At 39.8% G+C, this 27,038-nt stretch overlaps 1 protein-coding gene across 4 annotated transcripts in view; it reads right to left on the bottom strand.

The window, feature by feature from the left end:
• Window positions 1-26,971, bottom strand: part of ASXL1 (ASXL transcriptional regulator 1) — a 61,152-nt gene extending 34,181 nt beyond the window's left edge. For 2 of the 4 annotated variants that reach the window (XM_055089868.1, XM_055089866.1), the window contains exons 1-3: window positions 26,850-26,968; window positions 21,139-21,221; window positions 18,682-18,790 (exon numbers count right to left, since the gene is read on the bottom strand). In XM_055089868.1, coding sequence (XP_054945843.1) covers window positions 18,682-18,790; window positions 21,139-21,221; window positions 26,850-26,906 — 249 coding nt within the window. In that variant the 5' untranslated portion in view covers window positions 26,907-26,968. Of the gene's footprint in view, window positions 1-8,117; window positions 8,263-18,681; window positions 18,791-20,173; window positions 20,235-21,138; window positions 21,222-26,849 lie in introns of those variants that run through there. The other 2 variants (XM_055089869.1, XM_055089867.1) reach the window with 2 other exon arrangements.
• Between the last annotated feature and the right edge of the window lie 67 nt (window positions 26,972-27,038).

The raw sequence follows: 27,038 nt of genomic DNA on the forward strand, positions 1-27,038 counted from the left end.
GGGAACTAAGATCCCACATGCTGCGTGGCACGGAGTAGATCACTAAAAGAAAAGTTGAGGTCTATCCCAAGATATATCTAAATTCAGAAAACAACACTGGGCCACTGCAGCAATTCTCTTCCATAAGAACAGCTGATGAGAAAGAACTGCACTGCAACACAAGGCAATCAAAAGCACTCTGATCAATCAAACTATAAAGGGCCCATTAATGATGTCAACTGATATATCCTGCAGTCTGACACAGTGCTTTGTGAGTGAGGTGAAATAATCTCAGTGACACCACAGCTGCATCACTAGTAGCACCATTCTGACAGAATTCAGAAACTTCTATGTTTTAGTGAGTTACACCTGTTTTACAGGATGTAACTGCAAGTGAGCAAATGTGTCACGGATCTTCCAGTTACTATGGCAGACAGGCCTGACACAGCAACACTCGTTTCCCAATCCAAATACACAGAAAAACTGTGCAAAATATAACACATACACATAGGCAGGCCCAAAAGCAAGAAAGGGAAATTCCCTGATGCTAGAAACAAGCTACAAGGCCAAATAACTCATAGGGCTACTAAAACCAGACACAGGGCTTAGGGCTTGGGACAGGTGTTTTAATGCCTGAAAGAAACTAAGAGACAAGAAACTGAAAATGAGTCAAATGCATAAAATACCAAAAGCCACAAAAGAACTACACAGGAATAACATGAACTCCCATTTCCAGTCCATGAAAAAGAAGTATGCCATATGCCAGAAGCCAAGAGGTGAAAAAGTCACCTCTGAGAAAATGAAACCCCATTATCACAAGTATGAGTTCCAAAAATCACTGTACCCAAGCAGTCCAGGAACGCCAAGCCAAGAAATTAGCCTAACCACAGGAATCACACTACAGACACCTGCCAGGTTCAGCAGAAGCTCCAAACTTTCTTACAGGGACACCTCCACAACTTGACTCACATAAAAACACAAATCCCACAGATGATAAACCTATAAGTCAAAATTAAAAACTATATAAAGAAATGAGCCCTCAAAGACAGGAAGGATTTTCAGCAGAGACAACAAATAGGCAAACTCAGGCCTCCAGATCTAAGTAAAATAGAATAAAGAGGCTTTTAAATAATTATTTTTAAAATGTACAGAAAGAAAAACCACAAGACAAGAACAGGATAGAATAAGAATACACAAATTTCAAAAAGAATCAGGTAAAAAATCTAGATATAAAAACGTGACTATAGGGCTTCCCTGGTGGCGCAGTGGTTGAAAGTCCGCCTGCCGATGCAGGGGACGCGGGTTCGTGCCCCGGTCTGGGAGGATCCCATGTGCCGCGGAGCGGCTGGGCCCGTGGGCCATGGCCGCTGAGCCTGCGCGTCCGGAGCCTGTGCTCCGCAGAGGGAGAGGCCACAGCAGTGAGAGGCCCGCGTACCACAAAAAAAAAAAAAAAAAATGTGACTATAAAGCTGAATGCTCAGTCAAAACTAAAGAATTAGTAAACCATATTCTTGATCTGAAATAATCTCACAGAATGTAGCACAAAAAGATAGAGATGGAAAATATGAAAGTATGGAAGACAGAATGAGAAGTTTTAACATGGTGAAATATCAATAAATATCAACAACAGAAGAGGAAGCAAGAAAGATTATATTCAAAGACATACTGACCAAAATTGAACATATGAGTTTTCAGATTGCCAGGGTAATTTACTCAAATATACACTATAGCAAAACTGCAGAACAATAAAGACAAGCAAAAAGTAGTAAAAGCAACCAAAAGAAAAGAATGATTATAAACTAGCAGTGGACACCAGACTTCTCAAATGCAACAATGGATGCCAGAAAACAAGGGAATGACATCTTCCTATGAGGGAAAATAACAGTTAACTACAAATCATTACACAAGTAAAATGCCATCTAAGAGTAAAAACAAAGAGGCCTTAAGATACAGAAAGGTAGTTTATTACTTACAGATCCAAATTGGAAGTGCTAGATAAATGATGTACATTAATACAAAAGAAAGGAAACATAGAATGAAGGAATGGGATGCAAGAAGCAATGGTAATCCAATAAATTTGGAATATCTCAACATAAATACTAACTTTTAAACATTTTTAAATGCCTGTCTTTGAGAGAGCTAAAAGTAAGGTGGAACTAGAGAAGAGCATGGGAAAGATGAAACATTGAGAATTAAAACACTTGAAAACCCAATTATCGTTTATGAGGAAAGATAAGATATTCAGTTTAGGCTGGCAGTATTCATGGTGAAAAACATAAAGGTAACCTATATGATAGAAAAAGAATAAATAACTTTTTTAGTTATTTAGAGGGTAAAAAAGAGGAATTTTAAAAGCGAGTTCACACTGCAACATGGATGAACCCTGAAGACATTATGCTAAGTGAAATAAGCCAGTCACAAAAGGATAAATACTGTATGATTCCACTTATATGAGGTACCAGAGTAGTCAAAGTCATAGAGACAGAAAGTAGATAGAATACTAATACAGAAAATAGGTAAGTAAAAAAATATATACTGTTAAAGCACAGCTAAAACACTTAAAAAACTGACCATAATATTAAGCCAGAAGTCTCAACAGAATCCAAAACACACATACCACTTCTTTGACACTGATTTAATAAAATGGGAGGAGGGAAACACAATAAATATATTTGTAAACTTATAAAAAACCACTTTAATTCATGAATTAAGTAAGATTTCATAATAGAAATCTCGAAATATTTAGAACTGAAGAAATATTTTTAAAGTACACATGTCGAAACCTGTGGCGCCAGGTACACCAAAAGGGTACACAGAGTAGATACACTCCTTCTCAATCTATCTGGGTTAAAGGACCAGTTTTGGTTTTTTCCCTCAACCCATCAAAGACCAATATGTGGTCCTACTGCACAGGACTAGTCCACGTGACTCACCGTGCAAGCCTGAAAACACCCAAGCTGATCTATACACTGTTCTAGAGTGGGGATGAGTCCACCAATCATACTCAGGTGTTGTGGCAATGTCAAATTGCAATAAAAGTTTCTAAACATTCCAAATTTCTGTACTTAGCTCATCACAGATAGGAACGATAGTTCACAAACTGAGAGCAGTCTGTGGATCACACTTCGATTATTACTGACAATGGTAAATCCACAAAATACAGTGCTAAACGTCTGTCAAGAGGAACAATGAATAGCTCTATAATATGGCCATGTGATCTCCTGGACATACTGTCAAGTAAAAAAAAAAAAGTGGGGAAAAGTGTGTAATGATGCCATTCTAAAAAAGGAGGATACAAATATATTGTTTATACTTCCGAAAAGGAAGGAAAATAACAAAAAATAAATAAAATAAAATGCTTACCCACAGGGAAAAGCAGCAGGTAAAGGAGAATGGAAAGGAGACAGAATTCATTAAATGAACACTGTGCTGTGTATTTAACCATACATAAATATTTTACATCATTATAAAGCAAAATTAAAATTTATAAATGCAATCTCTAAAAGCAGGTAAAGCTAATAAACCAAACTGTGTATCAAGCTGATGGCATAACCACACAAATGAATTCTTCCAAGTGATTTTAAAATTGCAGTGATGTGTTAAATCCCTAGTAAGATATACCTAAGGCCAACAACAACAACAAAAACCCTTTATTCATATTGGTGGTGGTAGTGCTGGTATTGTTATTCTGAGATTATTGGAAAAAGCAAATGAGTAATTATGTGGTTTCACTGGGAACCAGAATTTCCACGTAAGGAGGTATACATGTAAAACTGAAAAAGGTCAAGCAAAAAACCTATAGTCTTGAATTTGAATTGGAATTATCAACAAGAACACATGAAACAGTTTATCTTAAACACACACACACACACACACACACACACACACACACACACACACATGGGGCATCTCAAGCAGAGCACAGCAGTTTCCTGAGCTGAGACAGGAATCAAAGTTCTGGTTCGCTAAAATGGCTTGAGGTTGCACAACAGAATTCCAGAGAGAAGGAAGCTTTGCAGAAAAATCTGCATAGGGTCTCTGCATATGTATACGGTGAAATTCCATTAGGCTGGGCAATGAATGGCTGAGTAATTCCCAGAGGTAATTCCGCCAAACAGAAGGCCTAGAGACTTAGGAGTTAACAACTAGTCAGAGTGGAGGGACACTTTTAACCATCGGAGGCATTTGGTAGAGACCCCAGAAGGGAAGTATCTTAGTAGGAGAGTAAAATCATCCTTAGAGAAAAGGCTAGTCTGACCTGCCCTAACAAAGCTTAAAAACAAGCCTCAAAGGGAGTAAACTAATCCAAAGGGAGTAACCTAATGACTTGCCAAAATAAAGCCCAACACTCTTCAAAGGAAGATAGACTGTATCACTGACCACTGTAAAATTCACATTGTCAGCATCCAAACAAAAACTATTAGATATGCCAAGAAGCAGGAAAACATGACTCACAAGCAGAAGAGTCAACAGCAAAAGACCCAGAAATGACAGAGATGGAATTAGTAGACAAAGACTTAAAACAGCTACTATAAATGCATGCACTATGATCAAGGATTAAAAGAGTGAACACAATGAGAAAAAAGGAAGATATAAAATAAGAAAAAAATGGAATTTCTAATGATGAAAAATACATTATCTGTAATGAAAAATTCACTGGATCAGATTAAAAGCAAATTAGATACTGCAGGAGAAAAGATCAGTAGCAACAGAAAGTATTCAAAATGAAGCACAGAAACAAAAGATTTGAAAAAATTAACAGAGCATCAGTGACCTGTGGTATAATATAAAGTGGTCAAACACACATGTCATTCCAGAAGAAACAGGATGACAAGAAAAAAAAATTAAAGAAAACATGGCTGAAAATATTTCAAATTTGACCCACAGATCTGAGAAGTTCACCATGGTACCTCATAATCAAATTGTCAAAACCTATAATACAGAAAAAAATCTTCAAACCTGCAACAGAAAAAAGAGGGACACATATAAGAATTACCACAAACTTTTCATCAGAAACTATACAAACCAGAAAACAAAGGATTGGCATCTTTAAAATGCTGGGTAGGGTGGGGGGGACCTTTCAATGTATCTAGATAAAATAGCCTTCAAGGCAAAATAAAGACGTTGTCAAACAAGGAAAAGCTGAGAGAATCTGTCACAGCATATCTGCACCACAGTACTGTTAAAGAAAGTTCTTCAGAAGGAAGGAAAACAGTAACAAATGGAAACCTGGACCTCCACAAAGAAATGAAGAATACTAGAAATGGTAAATATGTGGGTAAAATAAGACTTTTCCCCCCATTTTAAAATTTCTTTACAAGAACTGTTTAAAGCAAAAGTAGTAATGCTTTGCGAAGTGTATAACCTATATAGAAGTAGAAAGTATGAAAAGAATAGCACAAAGACTAGGAGGGGGTAAATGGAAGAACAGCATCACAAGGATGCTACATTTTACGTGAAATGTATAATACTATTTAAAGGTAGTCTGTGAGAAGTTAAAGATGCATTTTGTAAATAATAAAGCAACCTCTGCGGAAAAACAGATACAGTTAATAAGCTAACAGTGATGATAAAAGGGAATATTAAAAATACTCAATCCAGGGGTAAGGTGTGGGGGGGAGGGATAAATTAGGAATTTGGGATTAACAGATATACACTACTATATATAAGATAGATAAACAAGGGCCTACTGCATAGCACAGGGAACTATATTCAATATCCTGTAATAACCTATAATGGAAAAGAATCTGAAAAACAATAGATATATGTATATAACATTAAAAAAAGAATGTATATATATGTATATATATAGCTGAATCACTTTGCTGTACACCTGAAACACTGTAAATCAACTATACTTCAATAAAAAAATTTTTAATAAATAAATGTCTCAAAGAAATATGAATAAAAAATAAAAATACTCAATCCAAAAGAAGGCAGGAAAAGAAAAAAGGAAACTAGGACAAAGAGAAAACAAAGAGCTAGATGGAAGGCTTAATCCAACCTTATTAGTAATTACACTAAATGTACATGGTCCAAGCATCCTAATTAAAAGGTAGAAATTATTAGACTGGATAAAAATAAATAAGATCCAACTAAAAATATAAAGAAACCTTAAACATGAAAGACATAGACAGGTTAACAGCAAAAGGATGGAAAAAATATACCATGCAAAAACTAATTATAAGATAGTTGGATGGGCTATATCAATAACAAAATAGACTTCAGGGAAAAAATAATATTGCCGGGGGAAAAAAGAAAAAAATTTACTAAAGAACAAAAAACTTGAATGTAAGATTATACAGCCACTTTGGAAAACAGGTTGGCTGTTTCTTAGAAAAGTAAACAGTAATTACAACACAACTCAGCAATTCCACTCCTAGGCATCTACTCAAGAGGAATTAAAACGTTTATCACAAGACTTGTCTACAAATATTCATAGCACTACTCTTAGTAGTCCAAAGAAGAAAACAATCCAAACGTCCATCAGCTGAGGAATGGATAAGCAAAACATGGTAGATCCATACAATGGGATATTATTCAGCACTAAAAAGGAACAAATTATTGATATACAGTAGTCCCCCCTTATCCATGGGGAATACGTTCCAAGACCCCCAGTGGAAGCCTGAAACCGAGATAGTACCAGACTCTATATATATACTATGTTTTTTCCTGTACATACACACCAATGATAAAGTTTATAAGTCAGGCACAGTAAGAGATTAACAACAACAATAATAAAATAGAACTATAGTAAGAGTTATGTAGATGTGGTCTCTGTCTAAAAATTACCTTACTGTACTGTACTACTCACCCTTCTTCCTGTGATGATATGAGGTGAAAAAAGCTTACATGATGAGATGAAGTGAGGTGAATGATGTAGGCATTGTGACGTAGTGTTAGGCTACTACTGACCTTCTTCAAGAGGAAGATCATCTGCTTCAGGTAATCTTAGATCACTGAGCCATGACAACATCAGTGGCTGGATGCCAGGAGGAGATGATGTCGATGGTTGGTGATCACGGGCGGGACAGCACAGGATGGCTCAAGATTTCATCACACTACTCAGTACAGTGTGCAATTTAATACTTATGAATTGTTGACTTCTGGAATTTTCCATTTAATATTTTCAGACTGCAGTTGACCACCAGTTACTGAAACTGCAGAAAGTGAAACCTCGGGTAAGGGGGAACTATACTGTATATTACAAGATAGCTAAATCTCAGATACCTCACACTAAGTGAAGGAAGCCAGACTCAAAAGGCTACATAATGTATAAATCCATTTATATGACATTCTGGAAAAGGCATAACTGCAAGGATAGAAAACAAATCAATGGCTGGCCAGAAGCTGAGGTCGGGAGAGGAACTGACTACAAAAAAGCAAGGGGGTAGTTTCTGGCGTGATGGAACTGTTCTATACCTTAATTATGGTGGCAGTTACACATCTGTGTCTGTCAAAACTCAAAGGACTATAACCGGAAAAGGGTGAATTTTACTGTACATAAATGTAAAACTGAATTTTTAGGGGAGGGAGAAGCATGTTTTAGCAAAAGCATTTACTGGAGCAACTGCATTCAAGACACGTATGGCATACCTTTAAATAGCACTGTTAAAATGCCAAATAAAATGTCAAAACAAATGTGAACTTAAAAAAAAAAAGAATTAAAAAAAAAACCCTCAGAACTGTACACTAGTACACTGTACACTAGTACATCAAAACGGGTGAATTTTACTGTAGGTAAATGATACCATAATTTAAAAACAGAACAAAAATACTACTTTACACCCACAATACTCGGGCTGTGGAACAACAGGAATTCTCATGTACTATGAAAGCAATGTAAATTCATACAATTACTTTACAAATTCATACGATTACATATGAAAAACAGCTGTACTACCTAGTCATGATGATTAGCTGCAAAACCTCCTGGTCAGTCCCATTCTTAGCAATGTATACACCCCTAGGGAAGCTATCGCACACATGCGCCAAGAGACGTACAAGAGTATTCAATGCAGCAGTGTTTGTTACAGCAAGAACTAGAAACAACCCAAATGCACACCAAGAGCAGAATGGACAAAGAAATCAAAGAATATTCAAACCATAAGACAGCATATAGCAGAAAATATGATGTATTTCAATTAAAGGCACCAACACACATCAAGCTCAGAATGATAAGCACAAAAGCAGCAAGTGAGAGAAAAATACATACAATGTGATTCCATTCACATAAAGGTATTTTTAAAGCATGTTCAGCGATACATACACATGTGGGTAAACCTGGAAATAAAAGCAAGGTAATGATTAATATGAAAATTAGAATAGTCGTTATCTTCCACAGGGACAGAAAGGGATATGCGCAGAGGTTTCAAAGAGTGCAGAGGATGTTCTGTTCTTGAGCTGGCTGGTGGATACAGGAGTGTGCAGTTTATTTCTTAGTTACTATTATCTAAAATAACAAAATTTGCATATATTCTCTTTTGTATAGTTTATATATTTCACAATTTTAAAAAGTGAAAAACAACATATTCTCAAAGTAAGACACATCACACCCACTAGGCTTCATAGGCATGTTCTACCAAAAAAACCAAATCACCTCTGTCTTAAAGAGACTACTGCAAAGAATCAACGGGGCTTCCCTGGTGGTACAGTGGTTGAGAGTCCGCCTGCCGATGCAGGGGACGCGGGTTCGTGCCCCGGTCTGGGAAGATCCCACATGCCACGGAGCGGCTGGGCCCGTGAGCCATGGCTGCTGAGCCTGTGCATCCGGAGCCTGTGCTCCACAACGGAAGAGGCCACAACAGTGAGAGGCCCGCGTACCGCAAAAAAAAAAAAAAAAAAAAAAAAAAAAAAAAAAAAAAAAAAAAAGAATCAATGGAGGGAAAACAGAACAGCATGTTTTAATACCAAAACACGGCAAGGTTTGAAATCAAAATATCAGATCGGTCACTTATGAATACAGATGTAAGAATCCTAAATAAATTATTCATACTCTAAATCCAATGACGTGTTATTTAAAAGAAAACCATGTCAAAGTGACATTTATCCTAGGAATACAAGGATGCTTGAGCACTGGAAAAAATTCTACTGAATTAATTCACTATATTACCAAATTAAAAGAAATAAACTATGATTCATTTACTCACACAAATACTTACTGAGTACCTACTTTTTTCCTAGGGGCTGAAGAGGCATTAACTAAAATTAAAAACTCCTCACCTAGAGGACTAGTTCTAGTCAAAGGAGACATACAATAACAATAAACAAAACATATATAATATGGTATATCACACAGTGATAAATACCAAGAAAAAAAACAAGGCAGAGAACAGGGGGACTGGGAGAGCTATGCAATGTGGAGGCATCAGGGTGCAATTCGAGCACAGACTTGAAGGAGGTGGGGGAGCGAGGCATGAAGGTGTTTGGGGGAAAGCACTGCAGACAGCTGAAGCAGCACGGGCAAAATCCCGGAGACGAATAGCGACAGCATGTTAAAGGATCACCAAAGAAGCCACTGTGTTTGTCAAGCAGAGTGAACAAGGGGAGAGAGTAAGAGGAAGAGAGATGGGAGTGAGGGTGGGAGGAAGATGGCGAAAGGGCACTGCAAGCAACTCTAAGGATTTTGGCCTTTACCCTGAGTGAAGCGGGGTGGGAGGAATGACACAGTCTGACTGAACTTTTTTTTTTTTTTTTTTTTGCGGTACGCGGGCCTCCCACCGCTGTGGCCTCTCCCGTTGCGGAGCACAGGCTCCGGACGCACAGGCTCAGCGGCCATGGCTCACGGGCCCAGCCGCTCCGCGGCATGCGGGATCCTCCCGGACCGGGGCACGAACCCGCATCCCCTGCACCGGCAGGCAGACTCCCAACCACTGCGCCACCAGAGAAGCCCCTGACTGAACTTTTAAAAAAATTTCCTGGCTCCAGTGTTGAGGAGGGTGACAAGAGCAAAATAAGGAGACCAGTTAGGAAGCTACTACAGTAATCTAGGAGATACTGAAAAGACCCAAGCAGATTCATCCCCTAAATTCCAGACAGGCTCAGAACTTAAACCAGGTACATGTCAGACAAGGATGAGGTATGGAATTGAGAACGTGGGAATTGCTAAGTCTACATTAGGAGGAGATGGACACCCCTACTCCAGTACCATACATCTAAGTGACAACCACTACCTAATGCTGCAGGAGACAAGTGAAGCCACAAAACCACAATACACTGAATTTCCTGCTAATATTTAAGAGTCAAGAATAGCCCTCAACCAAAAATCATCAGACACTTGAATAAGACATGCGGAGTTAAAAAAGACCCACACTAAAGCATATAATCATGGAAGTAAGATCCTAAACGTTTTCAGGGAGAGGCAATAGCAAAAAGAAGGCAGGCAAACACAGAATATCAGGAATCAATACGGCACTAGATTTCAAAGGGAAAACTGGACATTACTTTTTCTTTCTTTTGAGAAAACAAAGCTTACACTTTGGAGGTTTTCAAACACCCCATTCCCTGAAAAAGAGATCCTGATAAACATTCTGTACATGTTTCAATTTTAATACTAACAATTACTATTCTGAACCAATTCTACTGTTTGGCATAGAGAACTGCTACCAATCAAGTCATAACAACCTCCTTCTATGCTTTTTCCACTGCATTTATCTAACAAACATTTTTAAGCACCTACTATGATAGATGCTGAGGATATAGCCCAGAACAAAATAATACAGATTCTCTGCCCTAAGACCTGGTCAGGAGAGACATCAAACAATCACCCAAATAATTATATAATTATAAAGTTGTAAGTGAAAAGAAGTAAAGTTCAGGGCACAACAGGAAAACCCAATTTAGAGAGAAGGCTCCTCTAAGGGACTGAGATTTAAGTTGATACCCATTAAGTTGAGCCAGGCAGAAGTGGAGAGAAGAGAGTTCCAAACAGGAGACCCTAAAACCGGAAAGAGCTTAAGGAATTCAAAGAACTGAAAGAAGGGCAGTGTGGCTGAGCAAGGTTTGGATTTTTTGGTAAACACCATAGGAAACCACAGACTTGAACCAAATAGAAATGTGTCATGATCAAATTGTTTTTTAAAAAACCCCTCTGGCTGCTTTGTGGATTACAAAAGAGCAAACTGGATTCTAAGGAGGCAAAAGTGAAAGCAAGTAGACCAGGCAGGAGTTATTTCAGTAGGTAGCATACAAGGATAACTTACAAGGTGGCAGTGGAAATGCAGACCAAAAAAAAAAAAAGTAGTTTTAAAAGAATTGTCAGGAGTTAATTTACCAAAGAAAAGCTGGCATAAAGAGCTAAAGAGATAACTAAAACAAAAGGATTACCTGACTGAAAGGCACACATTTCAAAGCCCATCTAGTACAACTGAATAGAAGAAGACAGCATCTTCCAGAAGAAAACAGACATCTTTTTTGGCTCCCTATTCTTCTCCTGCCTCATGATGCACAAAGAATTTGAAGTTATTCTTTCAGAACCTTGAGTATGCATCTCACATATCTGAGAGCCAACTCATTTGGTAGAAACTTAGAATATCCTGACCCGTCCTTGGTGTGTTAAATACCAACCTCTCAAATAACCAAAAACGTGACTTCATAGCATTTACTTAAACTCGCTCAGGCTGTTTCCCCCATTAGTACAGGAGTAGGAAACATATTTATGTTTCCAAAGACCAATGTGAGCAGTATGATGCCTGTCTGGAATATAGTTAGCACTCAATTAAGCATTAGTTTCCATCTTTTCTACCAGATTATCTAAACTAGAATAAGAAGCAACTTTCTTACACTAAACAAGTTCCTCAAACAACCCTCCCAAAAAGTCTGATATGAAGGATTGAGAAGAGATCAAACGCAGTTTTCATACTGGCTGACCACAGAAAAGTTTAAGCATTTTTTTCACACAGTCCCAAGGAAGCCTGAAGCACATACAAGCTCCTCATTTTCCTAGAACCCTGATGCTTTAAAATCACACTTAAAAAATGTTTATAACCTTTTTGTTAAAAATATATATACTGCTTTAGAAACCTTGAAATGATCACCCTGCCCACTCCTCTGAGCTACAAAAAATAATTCCAGTGGTAGTGCTTTCCAAACCTCTGTTCCCTGACCTTTATCATTTACCACTTCATTCTTACAGGGTTTGAACTTCAGGAGGTAGCAGGACAAAAGGCTGCTCACCTCTTAGGCAAACCAGAGTCTGACCAGGGCTCCATTAACAATCAAGTTCTCTTTTCTCCCTGAGCTTGCTGAATATCCTGTCAGACAACAGAATACCCCATTTTTCAAAGGTGGATCCAGGAGGCCCTTGAGAATTACTCCAATAAGGTAACTTTTACCAACTGATGGGTCAAAGCCTCCATCAAGACCAAACTACTGCTACCATTAACCAGAGTAAATGGTACTGCTCTACTAAGTAGGTCTTCTATGCAGTACAGAGTGGGAAAGGGTTTGTAATAAAACAGTCAGCATCCAGTAAATACCAAATGCATCACAAAAGAACAGGAAAGAAAAATATCCAGGGCCGACTTACTTTTCACACAAAATAGTCTAGATGCTAAAATGTGAGCACAGGAAGGATCTTCACTGAATTTTCACTCTAGGAGGTTTTCAACAGAGCTCCTGGGTCTGGGAAAGATGCCTTGGGTGCGGAAAGGCAGAATCCACGCGAGATGGAGAAGCGGGGTCTTCATGCTTGTTTCAACCAGAGCAGTTTCACAGTCATCTACATCATGCAGCTCCATTTCATGATATAAATGGTTTTACACCTGAAGCATTTAAACGACCAATCTATTTCAACTTCTCAGTGTTAGAGACAAAGAAGTATAAATGGAGATATTCCATAGGACCTGAGGCACTATGCTGGACCCCAGACCTCAAGCTGACTCCAGTGCTCTTACTACCACCATATACCACTCACTCTGGTACAGAAAAGAACAACCACGATCAGAAATGCCAAAATGATTAATGCAGAGGGCAGAAATTCAAACCAACCACCCATAACTGAAGAGTACACATCTAAGGATATGAAAAGCTACTTTTGCTTAACAATTATAAGAATTTTCATTACGAGAATAAAACTAACATTCTGAGAAATAGCAAGAAACTCGTAAGACGCTTCAAAAAGATGAAGTAACCAAAGATCCTAAAACCTGAAGAAAAACTCTTTATTCTGAATTGGCGTATTGAAAAGAAACCAAACTCAAAAGGTAGGGCCGTGGGTTCTAGTCCCAACTTGGCCAAATGCATCTGTTGCAAGGACACATGGTCATGGGTAAACCTAATCTGTTAGAAGTTCAGTTTTCTACCTGCAAAATGCAAATGAACCGGATGATATGAGAGCCCCTTCCACACTAAAATTCTAGGATTCTACGCACTAAAAAGATCATATATTTGATAAAGCTAACACGGACTATAAAAGACATCATCTAAAAACGTCACTACCATTTCATATGAAAGAAGAAATTCTTTTTTCTAACAAAGATGATGACCAAAGTTCAAAACTAAAAAGAATAACATGATACCTAAAAGATACCTAAAACATTCAAACTGTTTCGAATGGCTCAGCTTCTGCCTTCAGCAATTAGAAGAACCACATTATGGCCACAGCCTGGGAAAGACTTCTTTTTTTTCTTTTTTGCCACACCACGCATGGCATGTGAGATCTTAGTTCCCCAACTAGGGATCAAACCCACGCCCCCTGCACTGGAAGCGTGGAGTTTCAACCACTGGACCACTGGGGAAGTCCCAAGGTTTATTTCTAGCGTCAGCAGATTCTTTCACAGATTAACGTAGAATTGCTCTAAAGAGAGCAAGAAAAAAAAAAAGGGTTCTTAGAAGTTGCCTTGCTGAGAAGAAAAAATAACCCAGAATACGCATATTCTATAATAAAACATATAAAAGAAAGGTAGACTACAAGGCGAACTAGTTGGTTTAAGATATTGATGATGCTATCTTCTACTTTCCATTCAGCCAATATTTATTACATTATGTACTATTTGCCAGACACAGGAGATACAGTGAAAACCAAGTCCCTGCACTGACATTCAAGTGGAGGGAGGCTAATGATAACCAAGTAACCAAACAAACAAGGTAGGGCTGTGAAACAACCAAAACCCTCATAATGTTGTGGAACTGGAACTACCGTCAGAGAAAGTCTCACTGAGAAGATACTTTTGGACTAACAACCAAATGACAAGAAGTTACTCCAGAGCTTTCCAGACAGAGGGGCTAGCAAGTGCAAGGGCTCTGAGGTGACATAAGTTTGGGGCCTTTGAGAAACAGAGTGAATGAAGGCCAGGGTGGCTAAGTATAATGACCAAGGAGAAGGTGCCAGGAGAGATCAGAGAGGTAGGCAAGGGCCAAGCAGGTTAGTGGCTGATATGACTTGCATTTTTAGAAGCCCACTTTGCTTGATGCGCACCTATCAAAAATCAAAATGGATTCTGGTACTGCCTTGCAAATGACAGACTCTATGATTTGACTGTATGGAAGTCTCCTCAGTATTTAATGGTAATATAAATAGTTCTGGAATCACTGCAAGAGTGGAGTTGTATGTGAAAAATTTAATTGTAGATCTATAAATAACATTGTGAAACTGCAAAAATTACCTCCCTCTCATCCTCCATTTGCTTTTCTTTTATTTGCTAACAGTGAATTTTAATGGATGGATACTTTAAGTGTAGTCATTTATTTTTTTACCAGGAAGATTTTTTAATACTTTAAAAATATATATTCTACATATTAAGAAGATTCAACTGGACTCGTTAATTGAATTAAAGGACCCCCTAAGGCTGAGCCCTGTATCACTACATGAGGTATAATAAAGTGCAAATGGCCACGACACCTTGACTTGAGCATCATTCCACAATAAAACTGAACAATGTTCAGATGACTGCAGTCATGACTGACAGTGAGCGCTGCAATGACCACTCACAACCCAGGTTAAACTCACCAATGACACAAACACCTAGTCACAAAAGCAAAGTAGTTCAGCATGAAAGTCATAAAAATGTAGAACACTACAAAGGAGCTCTCACTGGTTTTACAAGGATGGGAAATTCCAAGTGTAAAAAACAATATAAATCCCACCTCTAACCAGGCAATGATGGACACTGACAGCTGACTTCAGGAAAAGCTTAAGAAAAGCAATTCAAAACAAGAATTCAAAGCATGGATAGATTTCATCTATCCCACACATCCCTGAGGACTAATTCTAAGGCCTGATGCAAGCATCTACATATAAAGTGTCAAATGTACCATGGCATTACCCAGAACAACTTTTATCAGAAAAGGAACCCTGTGGCATGCCCCCAAAGACTCCAGCTTATCAGTTAAGCTTTGGTAACCATAGATAAGGCCACACAAATGTATTCAGAACTGAAAAAACTCCTATTTTCAACTAAGTAGTGAAACCACATGGTTTCTGACCTTGATGGCCCACTAGAAGAGATTTCCAAGCAGTGGAGAGAAAAATACCAAGCCATCCTGCACATGCTTCTCCTTAACACATGAGAAAAACAGACCAAAAAAATGCCACAGGACTTCCCTGGTGGCACAGTGGTTAAGAACCCACCTGCCAATGCAGGGGATGAGGGTTTGAGCCCTGGTCTGGGAAGATCCCACACGCGGCAGAGCAACTAAGCCCATGCGCCACAACTACTGAAGCCCGCGCGCCTAGAGCCCGCGAGCCACAACTACTAAGCCTGCGCGCTAGAGCCCGTGAGCCACAACTACTGAGCCCACGTGCCACAACTACTGAAGCCTGCGTGCCTAGAGCCCGTGCTCCACAACAAGAGAAGCCACCACAATGAGAAGCCCGCACACCACAACGAAGAGTAGCCCCCGCTCACCACAACTACTGAGCCTGCGCATCTAGAGCCCATGCTCCGCAACAAGAGAAGCCACCTCAATGAGAAGCCCGCACACCGCAACTAAGAGTAGCCCCCGCTCGCCACAACTAGAGAAAGCCTGCGCGCAGCAATGAAGACCCAACGCAGCCAAAAATAAATAAATAAATAAAGCCATAAAGAATATTTTTAGAACTAGAAAAAAACTGAATATGGACTATATATTATATACTGCTGTATCATTAAGTTTCTTGACTATAACAATGGTATTGTGGTTATTATGTAGGATAATGTCCTTGCTCCTAAGACATACAATCTAAGATATGCAAGGATGAAGTACTAGTTGAACACTTTTAAATGGTCCTGAGGAAAAAAGCATACATATGTAGAGAGGGATAAAGCAAATGCGGCAAACTTATAACAATTAGGAAGAAAGCAAGATAGGTGGGGTGGTCAGTGTAGTACTCCAATTTTTCTGTACGTCTGAAATTTCTTTAAAGGAGGATAAAGAAGGAAAAAATGCATCACCTTGCACTTTATTCAGCAGACCTGGGTCCTCGGGTGATGAGGATGGTAATCAGCTGGTTCAGATTTTTGGTATCCTTTCTTATCCATTCCCAAATAACAATAAACTAAATGCCTGCACAACTTCTGGAAGATAGTGTGGTGATAATGAGGCAATTAATAAGACTAATCGACACTTCAGACTCTCAAGGAGCCCCGGGAGGGGTGGGGGTAGTGGTGGAGAATAAAGTGTGCCTGTATGTATCAATACCATCATGGCAAATATATTAACTGAATACAACAAGCGGCAAAGCTATAAAGAAATTATAATCCAATTTTTTCAAATATTATTAATATAAATTATCATTTAGGTTACAAATCACAGAATTTATGGGCTACCTTCACTTTCCCTGTTGCATTTTACTTTCTGTTGCATTTGCACATACCTCTTTCTAACAGGTCAACATGTTAAAAGAGACACGCACGGATAATCAACCAAGCTACAAGTCTACCAGGGACTTCCCTGGTAGCGCAATGGTTAAGAATCTGCCTGCCGATGCAGGAGACATGGGTTCGAGCCCTGGTCCAGGAAGATCCCACATGCTGCGGAGCAACTAAGCCTGTGTGCCACAACTACTGAACCTGCGCTCTAGAACCCGCAAGCCACAACTACTGAGCCCACGTGCCACAACTACTGAAGCCCATGTGCCTAGAGCCCATGCTTTGCAACAAGAGAAGCCACCAAAATGAGAAGCCTGTGCACCGCAACAAAGAGTAGCCCCGACTCACCGCAACTAGAGAAAGCCCGCATGCAGCAACGAAGACCCAATGCAGCTAAAATAATAACTAAATAAACTTATTTTTAAAAAAAGAATTATTAAGCATGGACTATGCCAAGAATTCTGCCCAGAGCCAAATTACAAGGACAAATGAAACTCAATTCCTATCCTTAAGGTAGCCATAAAAATAGGTATTTCTTCTCCCTCTTAAAAGAGAAATGTTCCATTAACAGGCTCATTTGTAACACATATAATACACACAACTATAACTATACATAATTACCTATAATTACAATATATATAATATATAATAGAAAAATGCCATTAACAAGCAATTAAGGATAAGGAACCCAAAGGAATATCATAAATGGTACCATTTATTAAGGACTGATTGTGTCAGGGATGCATACACCACCATAAAGAGGGGTTAAATCTGTCCCAGGTGACAAAGCTAAATTTTGAGCTCAGGGCTCTGACTCTTCCAAGGCTCAGTTTCTGACATTACATTATGCTGCCTTTTAAAGTCTGAAATACTACAAATAAAAACAATATAGAGAACAGCACAGATATCTGAACATAAGATACATCTGATGTGTACCTAAAGATCAAGTTTTATGACCACAGGTTATATAGTTGGTATTTGTTCAAGTGTTTAATTTTTAATTAATTAAAGAAAACAAGTCTATCAAAACAAAACTAAAAGAGAAAAGTCTGTTTATGGACTACTGCAATTTATAACTATATTATGGAAGATTATAAGGATCAGCATCAAATTTTCAGTTTCTCACCACCAACAGGTCAACTATGTCTAAATTAGGAGTCATCAAACTACACCCCCAGGCCAAATCTAGCTCACTGCTTGGATTTATAAATAAAGTTTTATTGGAACACACCCATGCCCATTCGTTTGTGCATTCTCTGTGGCTGCTTTCCTGCTTCAATGGCAGAGTTGAACAGTTACCATAGCGACAGTGTGGCCCACAAAACCTACAATATTTACTTTCTGGTCCTTTACAGAAAAAAATCTGCCAATCCCTGGTTTAAATGATGTATATCACAAATGGTAGAAAAATAATTAGCTTGTTCATTTCAGCTCTATTTAAGCTTATGAACTGAACCTGATTTAAGTTCTCTTCCTTTGTAATTAGTGTCACTTGGTAAATGCTGAGTTTTTGAATTTCCACAAGTATTTTCACATTTCGGTTATTTTCCATAGAGTAGGTCTTACTTGGCTGTCCAGTAATTTATCCTTCACATATTATTACAAACAAAACTATAATTAAGGCACATTTGCAATTACCCCCACACATACTTATCCCTCTATTGCATACAATCTGCAAAGATATAAACAAGGAAAAACTGAATACAGACACAATAGCTGATACGACTAAATAATTTCTAATACTCTGTTCACACTAGAACATCTCAATGCACCATTTCAGAAAAACAGCATCAGCATCACCTGCCTGCCTATTAGAAATGCAAATTCATGGGCCACATTCCAGACCTACCCGTGATTCTTATGAACACTAAAAGCTGAAGAACCACTGCACTAAAGTAGAGTTTATATTACTTACCTTGAGTGTAAAAAGGCTGATTCGGCCAGGCAGTTTATAAAATAACCCCTCTCCTCCTCTTGAATTGGAATGTAGCATGGCATTAAGACATGCAAGAGGGGATGTCCCACTGTAAAAACATATAAGGATAGAAGAAGGTCATACAAATCAATACGTCTACTTACTCAAAGCTCTAATACCCTTTAACTCACTCTTAAATCAGGAAAAAGAGGAAGAAATATAAAAGAAAACATCTCATGACAAGATTTCTACTTTGAAAGTGGCAAAAGAGCAACAAATGAAATTCACATAAATCACACCCAGAGAGCTCTGGGATAAGGCATGCTATCTGATATCTCCACTCCATACCTGACAAATCTTTAGTGCCTTTTGACAATATGAACCAAACTCTCAAGAAATTTAGAAACACTACACAGTGATTTTTCAGGTACACTCAGGAGTTTTGAAAAAAAAAAATTACCCAATATTTTTATTTACCCAAAATATTTAAATTAAATTTTAATGTTAATTAAAAACAAAACTGAGAGTTTCCTAACATCTATATTCCAACCTGCATATCATGCTCAGAAACTGCCACATAACATTTTCAACACATAAACCACAGAATCACTGGTGCTGTCCCAAGATAATAAGCACACTTTTTTTTTTCCAGTTAACATTTTCTACTAAACACACAAAAGGAACAGTATTTCATTTGCTTTTTCTCAGTTGGGAAGGGGGAAAGATGTGTTTGTTTTATTTTATATCTACCCAGGAGCAATAATTTAAATTTGAATTATAAAAAGTCAAATGGATTTAGTACCCAATAATGCTCAAACATTAAACCAAAAAAAGAGATAGCATATTAAGTTATATCATGGTCTCTGCTACAACAGTAGGTCGCAAAATAATGACAACTCATGTGAGTTCGCGACTACTTACTAAATCTTAAAATAGAAAAGCTGTCAAAAATACCGACAAATGTCCATTATTAATATTAACTGAGTTTGGCGCTAGCATGTTAGTGCTAGGGTTCACCTGTGCACCTTCTCTTCCCTCTCCCCAGCATGTTAAAAAAATATAAATATATCAAGTAAAGCCCCTCAGCATTTTTCAGAATTAGAGGCCCTAATTTATGCAGAGTGTTAAAAATAAATTCTGAGTCTAAAAAAGCCATTTAAAAAAACCCTATTACTTATTTGGCTTTGGAACACACTGGATGCTAAAAAAAAAAAAAAAAAAAATTTCACCAAGAACCAATCTCTAAAAGAAACCTTGTGCAAAATCTGGAGTATCAAGTGGGTGTGCTAATGTCTCTGCTACAGTGGGGAAAGGCATGCTGGCAGAGTCTTTCTTGAAACAGCGTGACTCCTACACACTATACCTCTGTCTACAAATCACAGAGCTGCTCACTCATCACGAGCCACCATGACTGCTTCATAATTCCTGTAAGAGCTAGAAGCAGAAACAAGTTAGGTTCTCAACTCCATCTGTCCCAAAGGGACTAATTTACCTTCTATAGGCACAGTGGTCCAACAGCAGTGCAGACAGCAGCATGATGGGAAATAGCCCATAAAAACAAAACAAACAAAAAAAACACAATTATAACACTACACAGTGCATAGGTAGTATTTAAATGAATGTTTCTAGACAATCCTGATCTTCCCTCCCCACAAAACGTCAGCTAGAGAATGTTTGAACTGACAACTGGAAAGTGAGGCTCTTTTGATCCTAAAAGATCAATTTCAAGCAGCTAAAGCTTAACCAGCAAAATATATGCTGTCTGTTCTGAATCCCAAGAAGGAACTGTGTTGTGCTCTCCTCTTTCATTTTAATTTTAAAAAAGGTTGGGGTGAGGAGAGAAAGGATTCAGGACAGGCACTGATTTTTGTTTGTGCCTGCAATTCTTTCTGTGTTTCCAATTTGTTGCTTCTCTAGGAAAAATATATCATAGGATAAGAAAATCAAGGTCACCTCCAAATTTAGTATGCTCATATCATGAATGCCTAGAATCAGTAGGAGGAAAAAAAGCCAGTGGGTTTTATGGTGATTAGACCACCCTTCTTTGATCCTAAAACAAAGGACTTCAAAGATATGGTATAGAGAGAAGGGAAGTTTTAGACACGATGGAGCCTATCAGTCTGTCCCTTCTCTATCGCTGAAACTTGCAAAACAGAGTACACGAGAAAATGTGCTGACTCCTTACACAAAAAACAAGCTCCATGTCGAAATTTATGGGAAAGCAAGGATAGGGAAAGCCACTGCACCTCTGATGAAAACAAATGAATGTTGAGCCACTCCCACCCTCCATCCAGAGGACACACAACATGGGAGATAGTTCCACACCACCACCAGACGTGTGTGTGTGTGTGTGTGTACACATATATGCACATGCGGACTTTCTCATATCACTGCCTGAGTGCAGAAAGACACGTGTCCTACGAAACCCTCACATTAAGCAACAAGAGCCATACAAACCTCATTTCCTTTAGCCCTTCTGCCTCTATGACCTGCAGAATCTGTTTTGGTGTCATTGGAGCGTCTGAGTAGTTTTCTAGTACCTGAAGAAACATAAGTGTTCTGATTTCAGTGTGCAACTTCCATTTACATCCATCACTATATAACATGGGCTACAATTCTGCTATGAGGTACCGCTGCTGACAATTTAGTCTTTCCACAGACAAAATTACTTCCGAAACCAAATCACACATATATCTAACTAGTTGCTGAAAGTGACTGCAATTAGATGAAATATTCTAATTCTCAATTCTGAAAACACACAACCTCTTAGCATACATGTTATGATATGTGGGGCCTTAGCAACCTTGATTACCACTTAACTTGATGCTGTTAATACTGCTAAACCACAGACTACATAGTTTTCTACGCAATAAATTATAAGACAGAAATGCATTCAGATTTTCTTTCCCAAGGAACTTTGATTAGTACCCATATTTTTTAATCTTTTTTAAGGGGGGGCACACTTGCAGGATCTTAGTTCCCCAAACAGGGACTGAACCTGTGCCCCTGGCAGTGAAAGCACAGAGTCCTAACCACCGGACCACCAGGGAATTCCCAGTACCCATATATTTTAAATGATGGCTTTTGTGCCACCGGGTTGTGAAATTCTGTTGTTAACTGCCACAGTACATTTTGCCATTTGGCAACATGATGCTGTGATCGTATATGATTGGTGCAAGCAAACAATGAGAAATGGAACATCCCACTTATGTTAGCGACATCTATATCTAAGTCCTGGCAGTAAGGTCATAGTGAGCAACTGGAGCTCTCTCACTTGAAGAAGCTGAGTTGTTTTAGAAATGTTAATCTTCTCAGGGAGGAAAAAAGACAGGCTGTCAACATCTCTGTACCATCTCTACCAGTGCAGCTGCTGAGGTTTACTCCAAACCACACCAACATCTTGCAGTCATTTAACAACCGTAACAACTAAGTACTGTACTGCTCTGTCACAAGTAAAATGTACAGCCAGAAGCCTGACATGACTGCTGCGAAGGTTCTCTCTGTGGAAGAACATGAACCCTGAGCACTAAAGGAAGTCAAGTTTTGGAGGAGTAGCTGCTGAAATAAAACCTCTGTCTACCATGGTCCCATTCTTAGCCTCTCTCTGTTCAGTTGTTACATTCTCCTTGGGTGTCATTATCATCTATCACAGTTTCAACTACTACCAAAATTCTGATAACTCCCAAATCTCTACCTCTAGCCTGGACTGCGGACTGCTCCCCAAGCTTCAGACTCCAAATACTCAGTTCTGTACTGGACGTCCCACACGCTCACCTACTCTAATTCATCCCCCACTTCTAACATTCCTCTCGTTGGTCGGCAGCTTGTCTCATCACCTAACTCAGAAACCCAGGCATCACCCCTCACTCTCACCTGTCTCCCAGTTCCCACCACCAGTGTCTGACCCGACCTGACACAACAGCCTTTTCGCTAATACCCCTGCAACCAGCCCTGCTTTCCTCAAATTCATTTGTACTCCGCTGCCATCCTTCATTCAACAAATACGTAAAATACTCACTTTGTGCTAGGGACAATTCTAAAAATTCACCAGTAAAAAAAGACCAAATCCCCGTTTTTGCAGAACTTACCCTGCTATAGCCCCAGTCAGTCCAACAAAATAAACCTGCCCTCATCACTTTCCCACTTTAAAGTCCTTCAACAGCAACCTAATTATATACAGCGAAAGCTGAAGCTTCCAGAGAGACCACTAGTCCACTGGCAAAGCACAGGCTTTATAACCAGACAGACCTGGTTCTAAGGAATGCAAATTCTGGTCTTCTAAACTTGGGCAAGTTACCTACCCACCCTAAGCCTAGGTTCCTTCGTTTGTGAAGGAAGGATACTGCGATCTTCCTCTCAGAGTTGTTGCAGAGATTAGAGATAATGCACTGAGTGCCTACAGTGCCTGGCACAAAGTAGGTGTGTGCTGGCCTGGAGTACAAGGCCCTCACAATCTGATCTCTGCCTGTCTCTCCACAAACTTTATGTTCCAATAACTATGTGTAGTTCTACCCAGTTCCCACACTCTCCACCCTGCACATAAACACACACACTCCTATTTTTTGTTACCAGCTCCTGCTTACATCCTCTGTGACAGGCCTAACTCCTACTCACCCTTCAAGATTCAGTTCGGAAAGCACCTTCCTCCAGGAAGCCTTCTCTGCTCTCTGCCAGACAGTTCAATGTCTCTTTTCAGTGCCCCATAGTTGCACAACACTGATAATTTATCTTCCAAAGCAGGACACTTGAGAGTAAAAGGAGGAGCTATTCATAATTATGCTTAGACAATAAGCAGGAACCAGGATGTCTATTACCATTTATACATCTATGATGGCACTTACCATGCCTATAATGAAATTCTATTCACCTGTCTGGACCTTCTCCATCCCCAGAAAAACCATAAGCTCCTCAAGGGCAAACCTTATCCATCTTTGTATTCCAAGAACCTAAGTGCCAAGTTAAGCAGTGTTGACTTGAACAAACCCACAATACAAGCTACTAATGTTCACTGCCACAGATATAACTTCTTTGATACTAATTGTGAGCTAAGCTAGTGAATTTTTGTATGGTAATTTTTTTTTTTTTTAAAGAAGCATGACTGAAAAATTAGCTACCAATTATTTAAACAGCAGTCAGGAAGAGCCTGAGAATCTAAGAGAGAGGAAACAAAATCTCTAAAGGGAAGTTACATCAAAAGATACAAAGTTTTCACTTTTATTAAAACTGTACATGCCTCCGGCTTTCAGTATAAGAACAATTCAGCAGTGTTCTAGCCCTAGTCTGTCTTTCTAAAGCATATTTAAAAAAAAAAAAGTATCTCTTCTCCAACTTCAAAGGGAAAAAAATGTTTGATGTAAGAATGGTCAGTCATGAATCAAAGTGAAAGATAAAGCATGCAATGAAGACTTTCTCAAAGCCAGGGAGAATCCATTTAAGGGCATTCAATCTAAAGGGAAATCCACTCAGCTATTTCTCCCAAACAAATTGTTCCTAACAAGTAGGAGGATTTATACCCACCCAACCCCCTAAAGTCTACCTCCTACATCTAGGAAAAATAAGAGTACAAAATGTTTGAAAGAAGAATATCTACTTCTCAACAACATAATTAACAGCTGCAAAAATCAACCTCCTGGGGCTTACTACACGACTGAAACGGTCCAGAAGTCTCTTCTTTCCTACCAAAATAGTTTTAAAAGGGTTCCTGGTATCACTTTAGCCACCAATGTGAGCAACGTCGGGAACAATATGAAACTGCCCCCACGCAAGTGCATCTGATCGCCGCTGCAAGCACTCCAAATTCACCTGTCCAAAGAGTAATTAGATCTAATCTACTGCCCTACCATTAGAGCTCACTGGAGTCAAGCTTTTCTCTAGCCAGTGTAAGCGCTCACAAACTCTCCAGCACTTGGTTACAACAATTTTTTTCCCCCAAATGAGGAGAGAACTCTAAAAGTTCCCCCTCGCTCACCAACTAGTCCCATCCAAAGGGACAGAAAATTCTAAACAAAAAAACAATAAAAGACAGGCAAAACTACACACCATATTCCCACAAGTCATCTTTCATGTGTTTAAGAGCACCACAGGTAACTCCAAGTAGGACTTACTATTTTTTAATGAAGAACCATAGAAGTAAAAGAAGAGAAAGAACTTACTGGGATAATCTAGCATGAGTTGAGCCAATGATAAAACAGAAATAGCAACTGAGATACTGGAGTGCAGATCACAGTAAATTCAAGAACCTAAAGAGGCTTAAGAGTGGACCCCAAATTCCTAGAGACTTTCAACTAGGAAGAGCCAACAAAGCTTTGAGATGAGCAGACTTTAGAATTCTGTCAAGACATAATAAATAACACAGGATTTAAAGGTACTTTCACCTACCTCTAACAAGTAAAACTCTGGCAAGCAAATTTCCTTTTGGTGCCCAGAGTCATAAACACCTGCAGAACAGAAACTCAGAGGAGAATTTCAATGAACAGACTCAACCTCCAGGAGAAAGAGAGCATGTCCTTTTGGCTCTCCTCTACTCTCCTTCAGGCCTAAATTTGTTTCCAGGTAAAGCAACAATGGAGAAATCCTCAAACTACCAAGAGATCCGGAAAGCTAACCGAACCTGAAAAAAGTATTTAGAATCTTCAAATTAGAATCTTCAAATTTCATATGCCAAACCAAAACAAATAAACTGAAACACAAAACTTCAGCATACAAACTAATTGCTACTTCTGTTTCTTGGGCAACAAATGCCTGGGGAAGATGATCAGGTACACCAGTTTAATTTCCCCTATAAACCAAACAGTGTTCGTTCTTTTAAGTCAATAACTGAGTTTTACAGGCTCCAAGAACGAAAAAGGTGTAACAAAGATTTGTAAAAACCTCCAACACATATTTGTCTTTTTTTGCACAACACCTTTGAGGCAGGAACCCTACTTCCCAATAAAATGAAAGATTAGAAGGTTGAGCTTCATTCATCATTAAAAGTGAATTACAGCAATTACATATAAACTACAGGGTGTCAAGAGACAAGTATACTATCTGCACTATAACCCTGCTTTGTGACAGTTATGAGGAAGTGACATCTCTGAGACAAGCATAACCTGCTACTATTGTCATCAGCAAGATTTTATAAGAACATGTCTCAAAGTGTCTTAGCTTTGTGGGTGCAAATCCAAAAGGAAGATATTTCACTTGCAAGTCCTATGACACTTTGAGAACAGAAAATTCACAACCCCCATTACCAGGCAGCTTCAAACACTCAAATTACTCTATCCTTTGCTAAGGCCTCAGTGAGCATTATCTTCAGAGACACTTGGTCTTTGCCCAACACTTCATGTATACATGCACCAGGACACTAAGGAATAGAGAACACACGCATACATTCTTTGCAAAGTGTAGTTAGTTCTCTGCAGAGTGCCTATCTCCAGTCTACTTGTGAAGTCCGGTCAGCAGAATCTCAGAAGTGTGGTACGTGGGCCACCTGCTTTACAACCAACCCGAGAAGCTGGTTAAAATAAAGATATTCAAGCTCTACTCCAGAATCTCAGACTCAGTAGGTCTTAAGTAGGGCCCTAGGTTGAGCATTCCTAACAACCTCCCCAGGTGTCCCCACAGGACACTAAAGTTTGAGAACCAAGGCTAAGGGTTCAAGCTGGGAAGAAGCATTTGCTTCCCTCCACACACCTGGTTTAGATTGCGAAAGCTCAAAATGCCACTCGCGTCCTTGAAACTGGGGGCTCTTTCCAACCCCTGGAGTCAAACGCACCACCCCATTGCCCACCAGGAAGCGAGGGAGGAGCTTCCGACCCTTCCCGGAAACCTAACTCCCCCGAGTGCATAAACGAAGCTTCCCCAGACCCCCTAGAAGCTGCCAAATAGTGGGGGAGGGGAGGCGGGGGCCCCGCCGCCCGGAGGGGGAGGAGCCGGCCTGCCAGCTCGACCCCTCCGCAGGAATTTAGAGGGGGGGGACGAGCAGAAAAAGGCGCCACCTCCGACCCGGCGGGGGACCTCTCCCCACCCAACGCCTTGGGGGATTGTCCCTTTCCAGCAGGAAGGGTAGGGTGGCCCGCCCCCTCCTACAGTGGGCAGGGCTTCGCCCCTCCCCCTCCCAGTGGGGGGTGCTCGGCGAGCCAACCCCCCACGCCCCCCATCGAGCCCCCCTCGGCGGCCCGCCTCACCAGGCGCGCGGCCTCTGCCCACGTGCGCTCCTTCTTCCTCTTCTGTTTGTCCTTCATCCTCCTCCTCCCCGGCGGCGGCGACGGCGGCGGCGGCGGCTCCACGCGGGACCTCCGGGCGGGGCGGGCTGGGGCGGCGGCGGCGGCGCGGGGCTGGGGCGGCGGCGGCGGCGGCGGCGGGGGGCGCGTGGC

The sequence above is a fragment of the Physeter macrocephalus genome, chromosome 14, assembly GCF_002837175.3.
Source record: "Physeter macrocephalus isolate SW-GA chromosome 14, ASM283717v5, whole genome shotgun sequence".
NCBI classification, from domain to species: Eukaryota; Metazoa; Chordata; class Mammalia; order Artiodactyla; family Physeteridae; genus Physeter; species Physeter macrocephalus.